This window comes from Nothobranchius furzeri, chromosome 13, assembly GCF_043380555.1.
Source record: "Nothobranchius furzeri strain GRZ-AD chromosome 13, NfurGRZ-RIMD1, whole genome shotgun sequence".
Lineage (NCBI taxonomy): Eukaryota > Metazoa > Chordata > Actinopteri > Cyprinodontiformes > Nothobranchiidae > Nothobranchius > Nothobranchius furzeri.
Window position 1 is genome coordinate 53,074,651 of NC_091753.1, and position 19,267 is coordinate 53,093,917.

Below are 19,267 nucleotides of genomic sequence, written 5' to 3' on the forward strand. Positions count from 1 at the left end.
AGTAACCAGCGTAGAAAATGAGCAAGAGTGAATTCAGTTACTGGGGCTGCACGATATTAGGAAAACCTGCGGTATTCGATAACAGTGCTTAATATTGCGATATCGATATTACTCGTGATAAATGAACAAATACTAAAGTATACAGTGTTGATGTCGTCTGGCGTGTGATGTCTGCTCTGGGTTCAAAGCAAACAAAAACTAATGCATGAATTCCATTACAACATAACATTTTTATTGCAAAAATATGCAGCTGCACCTGCTACTGTATTAGCAGCAAAACAACAAACTGCATGCATGCAGTTTCTCAGTGACTTTAAAACATCACCTCCACCATAAAACTTTTTCTGATGCTCCAAATACAGAAAAACATCCCTTACCAGGGGTTTTTGAGTAAATAAAAAAAAATCTGAAAATAAGTTTAAATGTTAAATAACAGTTAACATCACTTACATGCAACAGCAAATTCTCTCATTGCCACTGAGCATTTTCTCCACTTATGTGGTTATGATATAAGGATGTTGCTGTAACTGGGAAGTGAACTGTGCTGGGCCAAAGAATGTTAAGATTTTCTGAGGGAAAGAGAAAAACAATTGTCTACCTTTCATAAGAGGAACTGGCAAAAAACTACATGGAAAATATGTGAAAACGTTTGTTTTTAACCCCAAATTGAACAAGTTTACCTAGATCTTAAAAAGCAGCTCAGATGATGAAACTGCAACTATGATTCTGATAACAAGCTAACAAATTGAACTAGCTCCTCTAAGATAACCGGCTAGCAGAGCTTCTGACTGACAGTTTATGTGCAGCAGCAAATCAACTATTCTGATTAACAAGGTTATAAAAGCTCATAAATGAAAAATCACTTTGATGTGTGGGGGAACTTTTCCAGGCCCTCTTTAGCAGGGTGGGACTGGGAGGAGAGTGCTGTAGCCTTTTAGCTGGAAGCTAACCGGAGCCTGGGGCTAACATCACCACCCGGTGGAACACTAGCGACATGAAGGTGGGTTGGTTCACCGGCACGTGTCGGAGTCAGCTCAGTAAAAATGATTAACGTCACAGAGCGGACTCACGTTCACCTTTGAAAGTAGCGCTGATTCCAGAAACCTCAGCACAAAGTGCGTTCGTTGCTCTGAGCCAGCATGGCGAACAAGGGAACTGCGCCGCTAATGTTCGGGTGTTGCTTTCCATCCTAAGGGTCTACGTGGGGGGCGGGCGTATTATGTGAAAGGAACCATCTGATTGGCCGCATATCAGAAGCGTTACATTTGATTGGTCAAATAATACTTCTGCGTAAAATACAGAGCTGGTTTACAAAAAGGTGATGTATGACACGAATGGAAATGTTGAACCAAACATTTATCGCCGTTTTTGACGTGCTTTGTGATGGGCCTATCGCACGTCCTGTTATCGTGATGACCTTCGTCGCCCTCGCCCTCTCCTTGTTCTGCTCTCCCTACCTATTCCACCTTCCTCAGGATCCACTGATTTCCCTCTTTCCTATTCACTCTCTCTCTTTCTTTACATTTTTTAATCACAATTGTCAATTTTTTGCTCGTTTGAAATATATTTTTAATCATTTTCTAAATAATTTTTTATATTTTTACATGTTTTTGTTTTGTGAAGCACCTCGTGATTTTATGAGAGGCGCTATAGAAAAGATATTTTCTTCTTCTTCTTTTTCTTCTTCTTCTACATGCTTTTGCCAAAATATGGTAGACCCACGTGATTAGAAATGTCTCTGTTAATACATGTGTGTGGGAATGCAAACTTGCTGGTGGAGAAGTATAAACTAGGCTTTAGATTTTAAAGTTAGATTTCAAAGTGGTGGTGCACACCGGTGTCAGTACAGGAACTGATCGGGTGCAAGATCGGCTCGGGGTCCTTGGACTGCCGATGACGTCAAAGTAGTTGATTGGCTGAACATGAACCTTACGGAAGTTACGTAATCACGTTACGTTGTTATCACGTTACGTTGGTCCAGGCAAATTTTTCTGTTGGAAAGATGAACAACTTTTACAAAGAAATCATCATTACTTCTTTGAAAATACACTTTTAGCATACAGCTGCATGTATATTAGGGCTGAACGATTAACTGCATCTGCAATTAAATTGCGATGTGACAAAAGGAGATTTTCTAATCGCAAAGGCTGCAATTTGGCAGCGAGTGGTTAGCGCAATGCTAATATACATGGAAAAACCCATAGGAATGCTAATGCTAATATCACCGATTACATTCTCACAAATTATGAATTAGAAACGTGCCAAATGATTACATTTGGAGTCTAATAGAAAGTAAAACATCAATCAAATACGTAGACAGGTATTTTAGTAAAGCCAGAAAACTTTTAACTCCAGAGTTTTGGCTAGCAGCTGTGAGCGTAACTGAACTACGCATGGACAAGACTTCGAAAACTCTAAAACACAAAATACTTCAATAAACGGGACACACTTCTTTCCTGCAAATACAATTTCACAGGTGTTGCTAATACCTATGATCCTTCAAGGGATGTGCTCAAAGAGTTCAACATTATGAATAAAATAGTGTTTTATTTTACAAATACCATTATAGACACAAACTTACGTCGTAAGAAACATTATTTTAATAACTAAATTGTGTAATGTATTTTGTCCGAGTGGGTTTGCCGTACTTTGACATCATCGGCAGTCGAAGGACCCCGAGCCGATCTTGCAACCGAGCAGATCCTGTACCGACCATAGACTGTACCGACACTGGCCCTCTTAGAGAATGGGTCCCATGAGGTTTTGCTTTGGGTCCCCTGGGATCCCTATCCCGTTGCAGGGTTCTTGTGATTTTTATCTTGAGAGGCATTAAATTAAATAAAAAAATAATTTCTTATTCTTCTAGTAGTGTGTATTAGTTTTAGTGTGATAAACTTTAGTTTTCCCATTTTAACCAGCTCAACACTGCCACCCATTGACTTACATTGGTGCCTGCAATCTCCTTAAAATGTGAACTCTATTTGAGATTTAATAACAGATTTAGATAAATAATCATGATTATAATTAATTGCATGACTGAAAATATCTATTATGTTGGCTTTTTTTAAAGAACGTGGCAGCTTAATAATGACGGTAGTCATCTAAAACAACTGAGACAAAATTACAGTTGGTAGAGAAATGTGAGTTTTAGAAATTTTTTATCATAAAACAAATCAAATATGTTTCTTTTTCGAGGTTAAAGTCAATATGAGTTCATTTTTCACCCTGGCAGTATGAAAAAGATGAATATGACGTTTAATCTCGGACTTTAGCTGATAAAATTCCCCGCACGCATCTTGACTGACAGAGAAAACAATAAGCGGAGCTCCAGGGGGAGAGCCCCACCGGAAGAGCCGATCCGGGGCTTGACTCCTGCCAGCGGGCGTTGATGTGTCAGGAAGAAGCGGCGCGGCTAGTCGCGAACTGGGACAAACCGAATAAAACTGACTTTGAGCCCCCCCAACACCTGAAGGTGATGAATTAGTTTAGGTTGGTGGTGTTTTGGTCTGACCAACGCGCCCGCGGAAGAACAAGAATCGTCTGGAAACTCCTCAGGAAGTTGTAGCAGATCGTGGCTCCGCGCGCTTCTTTCTCCAGATGTTAGGAAAATCCTCTCAGCTCCAAATTCCGCTGCTTCCCAAACCCGATCCTTTACCAGACAAGACAAACATCTCCCCGCTGAGACCCCGAGCACACGGGGAACTCCGTCCGCTCCGAGCCCCCTTCCCGTAGAAGGATTAGAAAGTAAAGTGAGCACTTACGGAAGGAGAGCGAAAGCATCCGGCCTGCGACGTGCGGGCGGTTGGACCGCATCCTGGGAGAGTCCTGAGACCAGGGGAGGTGGAGGAGAAAGCTCGCAGCGCATGGGCTTGAAAACACACAGTCTGGTTCCTCTTGACAGTTTCTCTGTTCTTTTTTTCTTGCACAGGAAAACGGGGAGTGGGTCTGTGTGCTCAGCTAGCAGGCATCCCCCTCCTCCTGTCCGAGGCGCGGCGCAGGGACGCGCTCTGGTGGCCGGATGAAGTCAGCTGGAGGAGCAGAAGGCACCAGAGCAGCGCTGCTGCTGGCTTCAGGTGACACTGGCTGATTCACACCAAAATACTATGAAATTATTTTTAACTTGTAAAAATGTGGATGAAAGAAAAAAAGGGCCACTACTTTTAATTTAACGTGACTTTGTTTTCTTCATGACCATTTGGTAGATTCTCACCGAAGGCACCAAAACTATGAACTAACACATGTGGAGTTACGTACTTAACCAAAAAAGGTGAAATAACTGAAAACATGTTTTATATTCTATTTTCTTCAAAATAGCCACCCTTTGCCCTGATAACTGTTTTGCACACTCTTGGCATTCTGATGAGCTTCATGAGGTAGTCACCTGAAATGGTTTTCAGTCTTGAAGGAGTTCCCAGAGGTGTTAGCATTTGTTGGCCCCTTTGTAATGGTCATGGTCATGAAAAAAAACACCAATCTTGCTTTTTAATTGTTTTGTTTAAATCTGCTGATTTAACTTTGAGTTCAATGAAGGAGACAAAATAGCAGAAACAAGTAATTTGAGCTGGAGTGACTTTTAATTTTTAACTGTGGAGAAAATTGCTTATTCTTCTAATGAAAACATTAATATAGTACATTTGTTGCTTAGAAACTATCTAGATGTCAGTTGCCGAAATAAAATTATATATATATATATATATATATATATATATATATATATATATATATATATATATATATATATAAATGTCGATGGTCTAGCCCAAGCCCCCACAATGTGGGTCAAAAATTGAGGCAAACGTGGAAGTGAAATAAATTGCAGTTCCACCCTCATCCACTGGGGGCTGGTGTCAGAAGCGAGCAAATCCTCATTGACTCCCATGTTAAAAATATCAATTTCACAGCAGGAATAAAAATGTTTACAGCCTGGTACCAAAAACAGGTTTTTTGTTTAAATAATCTAGTTTACACTCATGACAACTCTTAGGGGGGTGACTTTTTTTCTCACTCTTCTGTTTAAGTGTATTAAAAGCCTAAAATTCTGTATAATTAATGAGCATCCGACCCACGTGACCGCAGAGCTAGCTCCGGGGAAAGGCCTCAGTCTGAGCCTCGGCTTCGCCTGAAACTGTTCCGTCAGTTTCAGTCTCTCAACTTAGACCATTAGTTGTGCCGTTTGTGCGTTCTTTTTTGGATATTATTTGTGCAATTGTTGGACAAAATGACTTGCTGTGGCATTAATTGCACTAATAGAGCGTCCAAGAAGTCTCCACTTCATTTTTTTCGGTAAGTAAAATTATATTCGTGTATTTTAGGTCACTGCCCAGCTGAGCTTAGAATTTAACATGTACTGTTTAACCATGAAATTTAAATGTAATAGGGTAAAACCCAGTGCATTTAACATAATGCTGCACTTTAGAAAATGGGTTGAAATATAACATGTTGGTGGAGCTGGGTTCCGACTATCGGCTTGTGGAGCTCACGGGAGACCGATGTTTTCCACCCGTTCTCCTCTCCCAGCAGCTCGGCACATCTCTGTCTGATCGCGGCTTCTGACTGCTGTGCGGGCTGCCGGCTTGTGGAGCTCTGGGATGGAAACCTTTCCACCCGGTTCTCCACAGCAGCAGCTCCGCGCATCTCAGATCGCAGCGGCGCTTGTCTGCTGTGCGGCTGCCGTCTTTCAGCAGCTTTCGGGAGACGTCTGTGTTCCACCCGGTTTTACCCAGCGGTCAGCCCGGTGTATCTCTTACTCAGAAGCTCTGGTGTTGTGCACAGTTAACTCCGGTTGTAGCTAGGTTGCTACCTCCGTTAGCTTAGGTCCCACCTCTGGGTTAGCTTCAGGTTAGCTTGTAGCTAGTTCGACCGGGTGTCGTCAGTTGATCCCAGCCTTACAGCCCCACCCTCAGCTCCACCTCTCTTCCCTTTTGTGGAATTGTCTGAGCTTGACGGAACCTGTGACACGGTCAAAATGGCGGTGGTGGCCACCTCCCATTTATCTTCAAAAATGTGTTATTGGAGTCTATGGAAACTCATTGTCCATATATGTATGTTGATGGTCTAGCCACGCCCCATTGCAACCTCCCCAGCCCCCTGCCAGTCTGGTGCTGATGCAATCACAGCACTCTGTCGGTTTTGTGGGCCAATCACAGCGCTCTATCGATCTGGTGGGCGGAACCGCCCCCACCAGTCTCACAGGAAGAGGAAGAAAAAGAAGATGGTAATTACAAAACATTTTTAAAACACATTGAAAACTGAATTAAACAATTTTTACATCATACAGACACCAGACACCGCTGTTTTTCAGCTGAGAATTAAAATACTTTGAACTCCCAAACATTCCTTTTCTGATTTTAATCATTTAAACACCGTTTGAGGAGGCTTCCTGTGTTATTAATGAAGCCGATAAGGTCATTGATTCCTTGCAAATGAGCTGGAACGTCAAAGCAACACAGGCTTGATTTTACTTTGAATGGGGAGATAAAAGCTGATTTTTTTTTATGATTTTGTAATCGCTCTGCATTTCTTTGTCACATGAGAAGCCTTCCAACAGCATTTAAAAAAAACTTTAAATGAGCATGACTTAAGTTTGAATTAGTTGTTCTGTAATCAAACTGGTAACTTTGGAACCGCTTTAGTGAGACTAAAATACACAGATTTGTGGGTGGCAGAATAATTTCAGGCTGACTTACTCTGTTTCCTCTGTAGGTGTGGTTAGTTTCTGAGCCTCCCTGAATAATTCAGTCCTCTTGCTGCTCTCTGAATGTATGTAATTAAGTTTTATGGAGGTAGAAAATACTGAAAAAATAAATGAAGTGTGTAGAACCTGCTTGTTTGTAATGAATATTTGGTACAAATGAGTCCCAAACTCCCTGGAACCTTTCATATAAGAGAACGATGGGGAGTGTTCAGGTGTGTGTCCCTGTGTGTTTGCGTGGGTGGGCGAGAAGATGATGAATTGCAGGTTTCAACATCTCCATGGATATTGTTTCCATGAACGGTGGAACCGACAAAATATAAATACCAAGGTGACAATTTACTTGATGGACTGTGCAGAATTCAGTTACGTGCACCCACTGTACACACCGCCTCGCTCCCTTGGTTCTTCTTCAATGACAAACTTTATTTTGTTCGAACGGAGGTGACAAACATACAGATTCCCTTTTCTGTTACATACGTACCGCTGGCAGTTCATATTTTATCTGCACTGGTAAATCTTCTGAAGGGCCTCACTTCTAATTTCTTATATTACCGGGCTATTGAAACATCTAAATTGTGCACAGAAATCAAAACTATAATGTCTGATTTATAAATTAAAAGATGGATAAACCTTTATGGCCTTTTTGGCCACATTTAAAGCGACAGTCTGTATTCTTTCTAGCGATAGGGGGCAGTAGATACCTAAATCGTTGCAAGCAAGCAGTATGTATGTGTTAGAGTAAGACCTTACCAACAGATGCCCATCAGGGTCAAAAAGACCCAGGGAGTGCAAACTTCAGCAAAATAACAAGAACATCAGACTCATTTTCATCACTGGCAACCAGTGAAGAGGAACATGTGTAAAACAACAACATTTATGAATAATGAAATTTATGTAATCGTTAGTTACAAATCAGTAAATGCTTTTTGTCCTCATGGGCTCCCGTAGTAGGAAACATGGCATCTAATATGGCGTCGCCCAGAGACTTAAGCCCGCTCCCATATATTTTAGACCTGATTTTTATGGTTATGTGTTACAAAGTTGGCAATATTTTTCAACAACTGGGCATCATTTCATTCATTTTCAACAACATTTTGATGGATATTTCCAGAAATGAATGGTAAAAACTACACATTGTCTCTTTAAGTGTTTCAGATTTACAGATTTCAACATCAAATATAATCTGAGTAAACACAAAATGCAGTTTTCAAATGGTAAGTCATCATTACGGACTGATTAGGTGGCTCCTGAAAATGAATAAGATGTTTAAGGAAATTTTAGTGAATCTCAATTGAAGTGAAGTGTTGATTTTGACCAGGCCACCCCTAAACATTAATGTAATTGGAGTGTGTGTGTGTGTGGGGGGGGGGGGTACCTTCACTCATTCTTCTTTATGATTGAAGCGTGTTTGAGATTCAGAGGACAAACTGACGGCTGAGCGATATTACCAAGTAGAAGGACGAATTTGGAGTTTCATTCACTTCAGAAAGTCATAGCAAAGCACTCCCAGACCATCACACTCACACCACCAAGTAAAAAAAATCATCCTCAATTCTGTCCACGGTCTGGCCATATCTGAGATCATTTACTGTCCATTTTAGATAGAAGGGTTGAAGTAGTGATTATTGATTTATGTGTGGAACAAGAAAGAAAGGAAGTACAGTTTTCTTAAAATAAATAAAATAACACAAACATCCCAGATAGCAGAGGAGTAACATATTTGAAGAAATACCTTTAAAAGAAAAAAGTGCAGTGAGGGTCAGCACATGAAAGGAAGTTTCTTCATGGTGACGCAACCAGGCGTGAACAACATGGAGGCTTTTTTTTTAACACAAACCCCATTCATCCTAACAATAGGAAAAAAGTTTCCAATTTATATAAAATGTCACAATAACATGTCAAATTGTCACTTAACTGGATGTGTGTGTGTCAAAAAAGGAAGGCATCTCTGGTGGACGAAGTTACCTCAGTCCAATTGTGTCCAGAATAAACCGAGTCTGGCAGTTTAGATGTCAGGCTTCTCACAATCGGAGTGTCTCAGCCCTCCAGTTGACAGCGTGTGGCATAATTATAAGACTTCTTACATTCTATTCAGTTTCTGTCTCCTTTTTGTTCTGCAACAATGATGCAATGACCCAGTTTCTTAGATTTGATCAATGCAGTTTCATCTTATTCTGTTGATTCTGGCTGACGCAGCTTTTCAAACGGATCGATACCAGAGTTTAAGCGATTCGCTGGGGTCTAGTCGCTGCAGAGCATCAAAGCCTTTCAGGGTGCGGTGCTTCAAACTCAGTTTGAATGCCAGACGGCGTCTGGAACGCAAGAGGGTCCACAGTCACTAAATATCAATCTGTCCACTTTTTAAACTGTTATTAGTCTGATGGTACATATGTGCAGCAGTCTGTGCAGTAGAAACAGTCATAATCTACCCAGACGGATACTCCTGAGAGTAAAATGAGTCAGTAAATCTTTTTTTAGTGTCACTGGAGAAATTCAAAGAAACTTTGGTTCAGTTTAACAGAAAGTCGAGACAGGAGATGGTTCAGCTCACCTTTAGTTCCCCTCCGTCTGCTCCAGTCCTGTCAGGTTTGATGGCTTCTGAAAGATGTAATTTTCTATTCAGAAACTCGTGATCTGGCATACTTAGTGGATCAATCAAAACCGCATAGGGGACGCCGGGGTGGATCCAGGACGAGGGGTTGTGGACACTCCACATCTCAGGCTGCCCAAATGTCCCTGCAGACAGGCGGAAAATGTTAATAAATGGTGTTGAGCCAATGTATAAACTAGGGAAATTCGATATCGGCTTTTTTACCGAAATCCGGTTTAGTCTAAATTTTTGAAATCGACATAGGCCGATACCAATACATTTTAATTATAAAAATAGAACATCATGGGGGAAATATATTTGTCAGTTACCAAATGGGAAAGTTTTCCCACTTAAAAAGATGAGATTGTAATTTTCACACACTAAAGCTGGTATTTTGGCCCATTCTTCTATGTAGATCTACTCTAGAGCTGCAATGTTTTGGGGCTACTGTTGGGCAACACAGACTTTCATCTCCCACAGCAGATTTTCAATTGGATTTAGGTCAGGAGACTGGCCTGGTCGCTTCAGAACCTTGAAACACTTTTAACGTAGCCACTCCTTCGTTGCGCGGGTGCTGTTTGTGATCATTGTCATGCTGGAAGATCCAGCCACATTTTATTTTCAGTGCTCTCACTGATGGAAGTCTTTTTGCCCAAAAGCTCTCAAACATGGCCCCATTCATTCTTTCCTTAATATGGATTGTCCTGTTCCCTTTGCAGAAAAGCAGCCCCAAAAGCATGATGTTTCCACCTCTTGCTGGTACTAGGGATCTTGGGATGCAACTCGGCATTCTTTGCCCTCCAAACATGGTGATTGACGTTTATACCAAAGAGATTTGATTTGGTCATATCATTGACCATTACCCCCATGCAGGTATGAGCGGTTTCGTCACCGTTCTCAAGATCATTTGTACCCCATGAGGTGGGATCTTGAATGGAGCTCCAGGTTGAGGGAGATTGTCAATTTTCTTGTATTTCTTGCATTTTCTAATAATTGTTCCAACAACTGAACTCTTCTCACCAAGCGGCTTGCCTGTTGTAGATCGGCTCATCCAAGTCTTGTGCAGGAGCACAACCCTGTCCCTGGTGTCCTTGGATACCTTTCTGGTCTTGGTCATAGTGGAGGGTGGAGTCTGACTGTTTGAAGGTGTGGAAACATGTCTTTTGTACAGACAATGAGTGGAGGATAGAAGAGCTTTTTAAAGAAGTAACAAGTTTGTGAGGGCCAGCGTTGTTGGTTCTTTTTAGGTGCTAAATACTAGCCTAGCAAGCCATGCTATACATGTGAATATATAGTCAGGCCATGACCCTTTGGCATGGCTCAGTCGTGGGGCAGAATACAGTTGGCTTTCAAACTGTCTCCACATGCCTTTGGACAACGAACAACATGACATGCTCACCACTATGGATGTCAGTCAATAGGACAGGCACACATACATCATTTTTCTTAAATAAAGGACGTAAGAACCTCTATCTGCTCTTAACTGTAAGAAAAGCCTGTCTAAATAGTCCAAAGTTGATGCCAAAGCTGTTTCAGATGCATCGCCGCCATCTTAGTTGTTCTGCTCCATTGCATCATGCTGCCCACCAAACATAGAGTGCTGTGATTGGCCAATGGTGGACCTGCTGAAGCTTGGTTTATGCTTGACGCGTCCGCAAGGCTCGCACGGCTCCGCGCGGCAAAACTGCGCCATTTTAACAACCACGCCCCTCCACCGCGCCTCCGCATGGCCCACATTTTCTGCACATCGCACCTAGGAAATTTTCTAACCACGCGGACGGTCGGATGCGGAAAAACATGGCGGACTGGCAAGAGCTTGTATGGCAGAGGTTCGTAAATACAGACATTTGTATGATTCAGCTCTCAAAGATCACCGTGATCAACATGATGTTAATAATTCTTGGAGAGAAATAGCTCGCACTGTCGGAAAAGACGAGGACGCTGTTAAAAAATGCTGGAATGCCATGTTGTAAACAACAGTCATTTTTACTTCTACTATGGTGTAGTGTTCAATGCAGACAGTAGAGCTTCATGATGCCCCCTACAGTTTGGGAGAATATTGGCTCACCGCAGAGACAAGCCACATGAACCATAAATGCTGCAAGTTGTGAAGCGCGTCCCATCTGCAAGCCGCATCACCAAGCGGAAAGTAAATGCGTCAAGCATAACCCATGCTTAAGGCTACAATGAGGCGTGAGTAGACCTACCTATCTACTGTCTGTCTAGAATTCTAGTTTAGTTAAAAGCTACTTCTCTGCAATTATAAAATAAAAAAATAACGTTTTCCTTGATTTTATAACATGTTTCTCTCAGTTGAAGTTTACCAATAATGAGGAAAATTTCTGTATGAACTCTGAAGAAAACTTGGCTGCCGGAATACTTGTTTTTTGCCCTACTGTATCTTCTATCACTCATACTTAAACTTTAAACAACATCTGTGCGAAACATGTCAACTACATCGATTAAAGTTTGGCCAGCTGTACTAAACACACATATCTCAAAAAGTAAACCTCGTATTTTGACATTTTGAGCGAGAGAAGTAGCTGAAGAACTTGCTGTTCAATATGTGAATAGTATTTAAATGTTGCGTCATTATATGGGTAAAAACCGATATTAATGTTGGTAAGCCAGTAATATCGGACATCCCTGAAGCCCCAACCCTGTGAAAACCCAGACAGATACAAAGTGTTTCATTTTAAATGCTGGCTGGTTCACAAAAAAGAAGCAGGACTGAGAGAGACACACGGTAATCAGCTGTTTTCTGTCCAAGAATGGACAAATTTATTCTTCATCAAGTCTAAAATTCACAATCTGAGAACATCTTTCAACTCTCCATCTGGGCGGACACCCCAGGTTCACTCAGGCAGAGAACGTTTCTCATTTTCTCATTATTTTGACACCAAAATATATATATAAAAAAAACAGAGTGATGGATTCATTCTTGTCAAGAAATTTAACACATTTTTCTTTAATGGAACAAACTCAGATAAGGTTATTTATATTTTTCTCCTTAGTTGACCTTTAGTTTGTTTTAAATTCTAATTGTTTCCTAAGCTGTCGACAAAAGGTCACAATGCATCGTTTCCTTCATAAACTGACTCAGAATCCCCAAGGGTAAGAGGTTATTTTGGGGTTAACTACCACTATTATGGTCTAGAATAAGAAGCTTAAGTGTAGAGAAAGTCACCCACCAATGTATTGTCCTTGTGCACTCCAAAGGCGCACAGTGTGGTCTGCGGATGAACTCAGCACCACTTGATCACTGTCAACAATCTGCAGGCTAGACCAGGAGAGAGCACAAAAAGTGTGATAAAATGGTGTTATCAGCCAGAAGATTCTAGTTCAGCTGTAAGGAAAATGAGAGGTTCTTACATTTTATTTAATGAGCCATAAGGCATGGGATTCCATAGAAAATATAAAATCCACCTTACAGATTGAGTGTTATTTAAACCAGAAGATCGGATCTTTTTAATGCAGAGATTATGTAACCGTTATGTATTCACTCAGAGACAACAGAATAGAGAGAGTCAAGTTTAAAAGTTAAGAATTTTATTACTAACAATTAAACTAGACTGACTTTAAAACTAAATGTATAGTGTAACTAAAAATGGATGAGACGGTGAATGGACGATGTGTCATGTAAATCAGAACCAGCAAATCCGAAGAGGCGATTAGTTCTGACGGGAACTGAAGATGTTCGTTTGAATTAAGCTTTGGTTAGTTTCAGAAACAGCATGAGACCCCATCATGTTGCGTCTACCTGCCTTGTGGAAGTCCTCGGTAGATCAGGAATGCGGATGCCGAGGTCTAGCAGACTCTCTCTGGAAACCGAGCTGGTAGAAGAAGCCGCGGTTCCGGCCAGACCCGTCTTGAGTTACCTCCGGCACACGACACTTTTATTGGTGTCTGTTCAGACCCAGCCTGGGTCGGTGGAGCTTTTATTCTGAAAGGAGCTGTTGTTGCCGCTGGTTGTTATAGCGACTGGATTTTTCAGCTTGTCGTTGGTTCTTTAGGTTAAAGAGTTAAAGGTCGGATTGGCCACTCCAACGCTTGCTCTGGAACGCTTGAACTGGCGTTAGAGCAGACGTGGTGTAGTTTTATACCTCGGAAGTTATGGTTTATTGTTGAATGAAAATGACCAAACACCGTCAGAAGCACGCCTCCGTCAGATCTGTAAGATTCTGATTGGATCAGTTAAAAGAATGTGTTATGTCTTTTAACACTACGTGAAATGAGTCCTGTTGGAATCCTTAAAGTCACAGTACTTCTCATTTCTAAGATCATAATAAAGTAATTAATATTTTAATTTCATAGGTCGGTCACATCTTATTGTTGACTAACACTTTGATGGATTCGCTTTATTAAAATAGAGTTCTTTGATTAATTAAAAGAAAAGAGTTCATTCTTCGTTCTTCTGTCTTCATTGCTGGAACGTAAACAGTTTGGAAGCGAATGCATGACCTTGAGGCTGTTTCATGCACACTGACACTGTGTCAAAAGGAAACAGTTGTTAGAGGGTAGAAATGGCTCCTTCATCACGTTACATCAGCCTGAGGTCAGACTTTGCAATGCTTAGAAAACTTGCAAATTAAAAAACCCCAAGAGTGATATTTGGGCTCCACAGGCCTCAGTTAGCATGTTAAACCCTCCCACACACTCTCACACTCTGCAGCTGCAGAACAACGGCCCTCTGCTGCTGCTCAAGCTAAAATGATCGGCTTCATTAAGGAGGGGTGCATGTTAAGAGCCAAACTGGCTAAAAACCGAGGACAGGAAAAAATATTAGTCCACGATTAACTCGTAGTTCAATCAATCAATCAAAGATACTTTATTAATCCCAGAGGGAAATTAGAGTTATCCACTTCATCATCTGAATTGTTTCATAAGAATGTACTTTACGGATTACAAACCTGGTAATTGTGTTGGTGTGAGCTCGCCAGAAGTGTTCGGCTGGGTGAGAGTGGGAAGAAAAGAGCATCAGGGAAACTCATACACAACGTGTTTTTTCACACCACAGCAGGGCCAATTAAAACCAAACAAGAGAGGAAAATCAGAAAGTAACCTCTGGGTGATCTTTGGCTGGGGTCAAACTTCTCCATGTTGTAAATATAGATGTAACCAACCTGGTCAGCGGCGTACAGCAGCGTGCTCTCTCTGGTTTGAGCTAGTCTGGTTATCTTTTGTTGGAATTTAGACTGAAGTGAGCAAATTAAAACAGGATTTAAGTTTCGTGCACACACAAACTCAAACTACACACATGATTTAAATCAAATAAGCTTAACTCTTCTCACAAAATCAAACAATAACCAATGATCTTTCCTGTAGATAAATGTAGTAGAATCCCACATAATTACAGCTCACTCCTCACATTTCAAAATGTATTTAAAAAATCTATTTCTGTTCTTACAATTTCTTTAATAGCACTTCAGAAAATATGAATTTGGATCACATTTAAAACTATTTACCTTGTTCTAAGTACCGTATTTTCCGGACTATAAGTCGCACTTTTTTTTCAAAGTCTGGCTGGTCCTGCGACTTATATACCAAATTATGTTGGCTATACCGCGCTGCTGCCGGCCGGCTCCGACCCAGGAATGAGCTCTCTCTACCTGCTGGAAGGGTTTGAAACACCGCCATTCTCAGCTGGAGACCGTGGCGCGCTGCTGCGCATACCGCTGATGCAACAGCTGGCTGTTTATTCTGTTATTGTTACCTGTACTTGTCTTGTCTGTTTTAGTCGGGTCCTTTGCCTCTATCAGTCCATCTCTGTTGACTATAATCAACAGCTCACTGAGCCAAGGCTCTGTTCCATCTTACTTTAAAAATGCAGTAGTGACTCCTCTCTTAAAGAAACCCAACCTTGACGCCAGCTCCACCAGTAACTTTAGGGCCATTTCTAAGCTACCTTACATCAGCAAAGTACTTGAGAAGGTTGTTGAAACCCAACTCAGATCCTGCTTTTCTAAGTCAAAGATCTCTGACCCCTTCCAGTCTGGCTTTCTGAAGCAGCACTCAACTGAGACTGCTCTAGTAAGGGTGCATAATGACCTCCTGATGGCTGCTGATGCAGGGAAATGCTCTGTCGTGGTCCTGCTTGACCTCAGTGCAGCTTTTGACACTGTAGACCACAACGTTCTACTAAACAGGTTAAAGGCCCTGGCTGGGATTTCAGGTTCTGCTCTAGACTGGCTCTCTTCCTATCTCACTAACAGAACATTCACAGTGAAGTCCGAAACCTTCTCTTCAGATACTGCCTCTCTAACATGTGGGGTCCCAGTTGGACAGGCTGGCCACCCTTGCACTCTGCCTGACCCAGATCAGTAACTGGCTGTCCAGCAACTTTCTTGTCCTCAATGCTAACAAGACAGAGACCCTGATCGCTGCACCCCCGGAACTTCAGCCAAAAATCGAGCAAGAAATTGCCTCTTTTTGCCCAGCAGCCAAGGCCAACATTAGAAATCTGGGAGTTATTTTTGATCCGGTTTTAAGTTTAGACTCACACGTCAAAACCATCTTCCGCTCTTGTTTCTTTCAACTGAGAAACATTTAAAAAGTCCGTAAACTGGTTTCTACTGCAGATCTGGAAAAAATCATCCATGCCTTTGTGTCATCACGCTTAGACTATTGTAACACTCTTTTTACTGGTCTCAGCAAAACCTCCCTGTCACGCCTTCAAGCCATCCAAAATGCAGCAGCCAGACTCCTAACCAAATCCAGCAGACGAGCTCACATCACTCCAGGTTTACAGTCCCTCCACTGGCTCCCGGTAGAATATAGAATACAGTTTAAAGTTTTAGACCTGACCTATAGAGCCCTTAACAACCAGGCTCCAAGCTACCTATCTGAGCTTTTATCCCCACACACCACCTCTCGGAACCTTCGATCCACATCTGAAAACCTCCTGGCTGTTCCTCGAACCAGACTGAAAACCACAGTGGACAGGGCCTTTCAGACTATTGCACCCAGACTTTGGAACAGTCTACCTTCAAACCTCAGTCTTTCTAACACTGTAGAGGTCTTTAAAAATCATCTAAAAATTTCACCTTTTCATCCAGGCGTTCCCTCCCTAAATGTTCTAAAATATGGCTTTGTTCGGGTTCACACCTTCACTTTCTTTTTACTCCTGATTTTATTTACTATTTTATCACTGCTATTGTTTTTCTGATGTTTTTATTGGTTAGAGGAATTTGCCCTGATCTTACTCATGTTGTACAGCGCTTTGTGATTTATATCTGTGAAAGGCGCTCTATAAATAAACTTTTACTTGCTTACTTACTTTACTTACTTTTATTATTGCTTGTGTTTTTGTTTTTATGTTGTGTTTTACTTTGTATTTGTACAGCACTTTGGTTGGCTGCCATGCTGTTTTTAAATGTGCTTTATAAATAAAGTTGGTATGTATGTAGCATACAGGCTTCTGGTGCTGCCGTCTGATTTAAGAGAGGTTTTGAAGACTTTCTCAAACCTTTTCTATCAAACAGATTCTGACTGGGACTGATTAGTGGGAAACAGAAATTACCTGTTTTTAGGAGGAGAGGGGTAACTTGACCCCTGGGTCATTACTCAAAAGTAAATGGTCAGAGGAATTCAATGCAGAACGAGTTAATCTGCTTGGTTTAGAAAGGTTAGCAGGGTGAGGCTGCAGCTTGAAGAAGATTATTGGGACAACTTTTATTTATCATTTAAGATCTTTTTCATGTCCCAAAAAACTTTAGCAATAAAAGAGGGAGTCATGCCACATTTTAAAACATGTTCGTGAAAGACTTTTGTAAAGGAGTTAATTTACATCTAATTAAGGAACCGTAAAACGTAAGATTCCATAGTAAATATGATATCAATCTTACGGACCGTTGGGTTATTTTAACCAGAAGATTGGAACTTTTTATTGCAGGGATTATGTAACACTTGTATTAACTGAGAGACAAGAGAAGAGAGAGTCACCTTTAAAATGTTTAAGAAGATTTATTTCTAAACAAATTTAAACAATTTTAAACAAGACTAACTCCAACTCTAAGTGATGAATGGATCTGGTGTGAATGAGACGTGAGATGGATGGTGTATGTGTGAGTGATGTTGTAATCAGAACTCTCGTATCCGGAGAAGCAAGTCTGAGTGATGAAGTGATGTTTTGCTTTAGCTATGATCGGAGTTTGATCGGAGTTTCATAAACACATTCGACGCCATATTTGTCGCTCTACACATACCCTTGAGATGAGACCGTACAGATCCAGACTGCCAGGTCCTTGAACCCCTCTTTCGGTACCGGAGCCGATGAAACAGCATCAGCAGTACGACAGACTAGTCTTTGGATTGTCCCCAGGTAAAAAGCGACAGTTGGTTCACAGCGTCAGATGGACCCCCCTTGGGTCAGTGAGTTCAGCTTTTATTCTGAAAGGAACCGTTGCTTAGTTGGAAAAATGCAACAGATTTTATCCAGCTTGTTGGTTCTTTGCTTAAAGAGGTAATGATGGATTTCTTTGTAAAAGTTGTCCATCTTTCCAACAGAGAAACTTGCCTGGACCAACGTAACGTGATTACGTAAAGTTCATGTTCAGCCAATCAACTACTTGACGTCATCAGCAGTCGAAGGACCCCGAGCCGATCTTGCAGCCGAGCAGATCCTGTACCGACACCGGTATGGATAAAGCATTTTTGACAAGTACGAGCATGAAACGAGTAAAACGTAAATATCCGTAATCGTGCTGAAGGAAAATCCTCATTGGGTAACTGACTGTCTTCCTGTTCTGTGATTGGCCAGTCAAATAGAGCGCCCGCCCCTCCCTACACACAAAACTGCAGTGGGAGCTCACAGCTCAGTCCGCGTCCGGACACACGCACACAGACAGTAACGGATTTCTCTGTGCTTGCACTGTTCACGTTTCTTCAGTACTCCCTATGTTTTCTTCAGTTTGCTTCTTTTTAAAGTTACTTTAAAGTTATTTAAAGTAACTTTTTTCGTAACATACATGGTGCATTTGACAAGACAGAGCTGAAAACGGCTCGTGCTGCGTCACTCACTGTCTCCGCTCTGGTCGGGGTTTTTTTCCTCTCTCTCCTCTTCCTCAGAATCCACTCCCTCTTTCCTATTCACTCTCTCTCTTTCTTAACATTTTTTAATCACAAATGTCTATTTTATGCTCATTTTAAATATATTTGAATCATTTTCTAAATTATTTTTTCTATTTTACATGTTTTGTTTTTGTGAAGCGCCCTGTGATTTTTATCTTGAGAGGCGCTATAGAAAAGATCTTTTCTTCTCTCTCTCTTAATTCATGCACTTAAATGTTAATGTTCTGATTTTATTGAAAAACTTGTTCTGTAATAGTTCCTTTACTATTCTGATCAAAAACATTTAATCTCAGCTCTGAGGCTGCTCTGTAAATAGTTTTCAAATAAACAATACACATATCAACTTCTGATCAGACTTAAAATAACGTATTGTTGTAAACCACACCCACTTCCGGGTTAGGCCACGCCCACTCCAAGTACAGATACAGTTACAGATAATTTAGATGGTTGAACAGATACAGATAGTGGTGTACTCGCTCATCCCTAGTTATAGGCTATAAAAGGTTTTAATGCAACAGAATTTATTATTATGGATCATTTGTCCTCATGCAAATTATCAGTAAATGAAATGAAATGGTTTAAATAAGCTTTATCCTTGTATGCTTGTGACTTCTTCTACATCCCCCAAACAAATGGGACTTGCATTAATTACTTGCAAAAACATAAATAAAAATACTGAGCAGTGGGACACAAAATACATTAAATTGCTCTTTAATCCGCATTTTCCAAGAGACTTTTCCAGTAGAACCAAACGGGAACAATGGGAAAAAAAGAAGGAAAAACAGAGAGTATCTCACCACTTCGAAGCTGCTCATGAGTTTTCCTCCTGCCAGAACGTTCCAGAGGTTTACTCTTCCTTTAGGAGATAGAATACACAAACCAGACAAGGATTAAATACACCGATATGCTGGAAT

General features: G+C 41.1%; 2 protein-coding genes across 2 annotated transcripts in view; both read right to left on the reverse strand.

Moving 5' to 3' along the window:
- The window catches only part of b3glcta (beta 3-glucosyltransferase a), a 128,915-nt gene extending 124,967 nt beyond the window's left edge, over positions 1 to 3,948 (reverse strand). Inside the window, exon 1 of the mRNA XM_070543607.1 lies at positions 3,762 to 3,948. Coding sequence (XP_070399708.1) covers positions 3,762 to 3,813 — 52 coding nt within the window. The 5' untranslated portion in view covers positions 3,814 to 3,948. The remainder of the gene's footprint in view (positions 1 to 3,761) is intronic.
- Positions 3,949 to 9,186: 5,238 nt separating this feature from the next.
- The window catches only part of wdr95 (WD40 repeat domain 95), a 33,045-nt gene continuing 22,964 nt past the window's right edge, over positions 9,187 to 19,267 (reverse strand). Inside the window, exons 28-32 of the mRNA XM_054742463.2 lie at positions 19,151 to 19,209; positions 14,347 to 14,479; positions 14,195 to 14,234; positions 12,476 to 12,564; positions 9,187 to 9,430 (exon numbers count right to left, since the gene is read on the reverse strand). Of these exons, the coding sequence (XP_054598438.2) occupies positions 9,237 to 9,430; positions 12,476 to 12,564; positions 14,195 to 14,234; positions 14,347 to 14,479; positions 19,151 to 19,209 (515 nt within the window). The 3' untranslated portion in view covers positions 9,187 to 9,236. The remainder of the gene's footprint in view (positions 9,431 to 12,475; positions 12,565 to 14,194; positions 14,235 to 14,346; positions 14,480 to 19,150; positions 19,210 to 19,267) is intronic.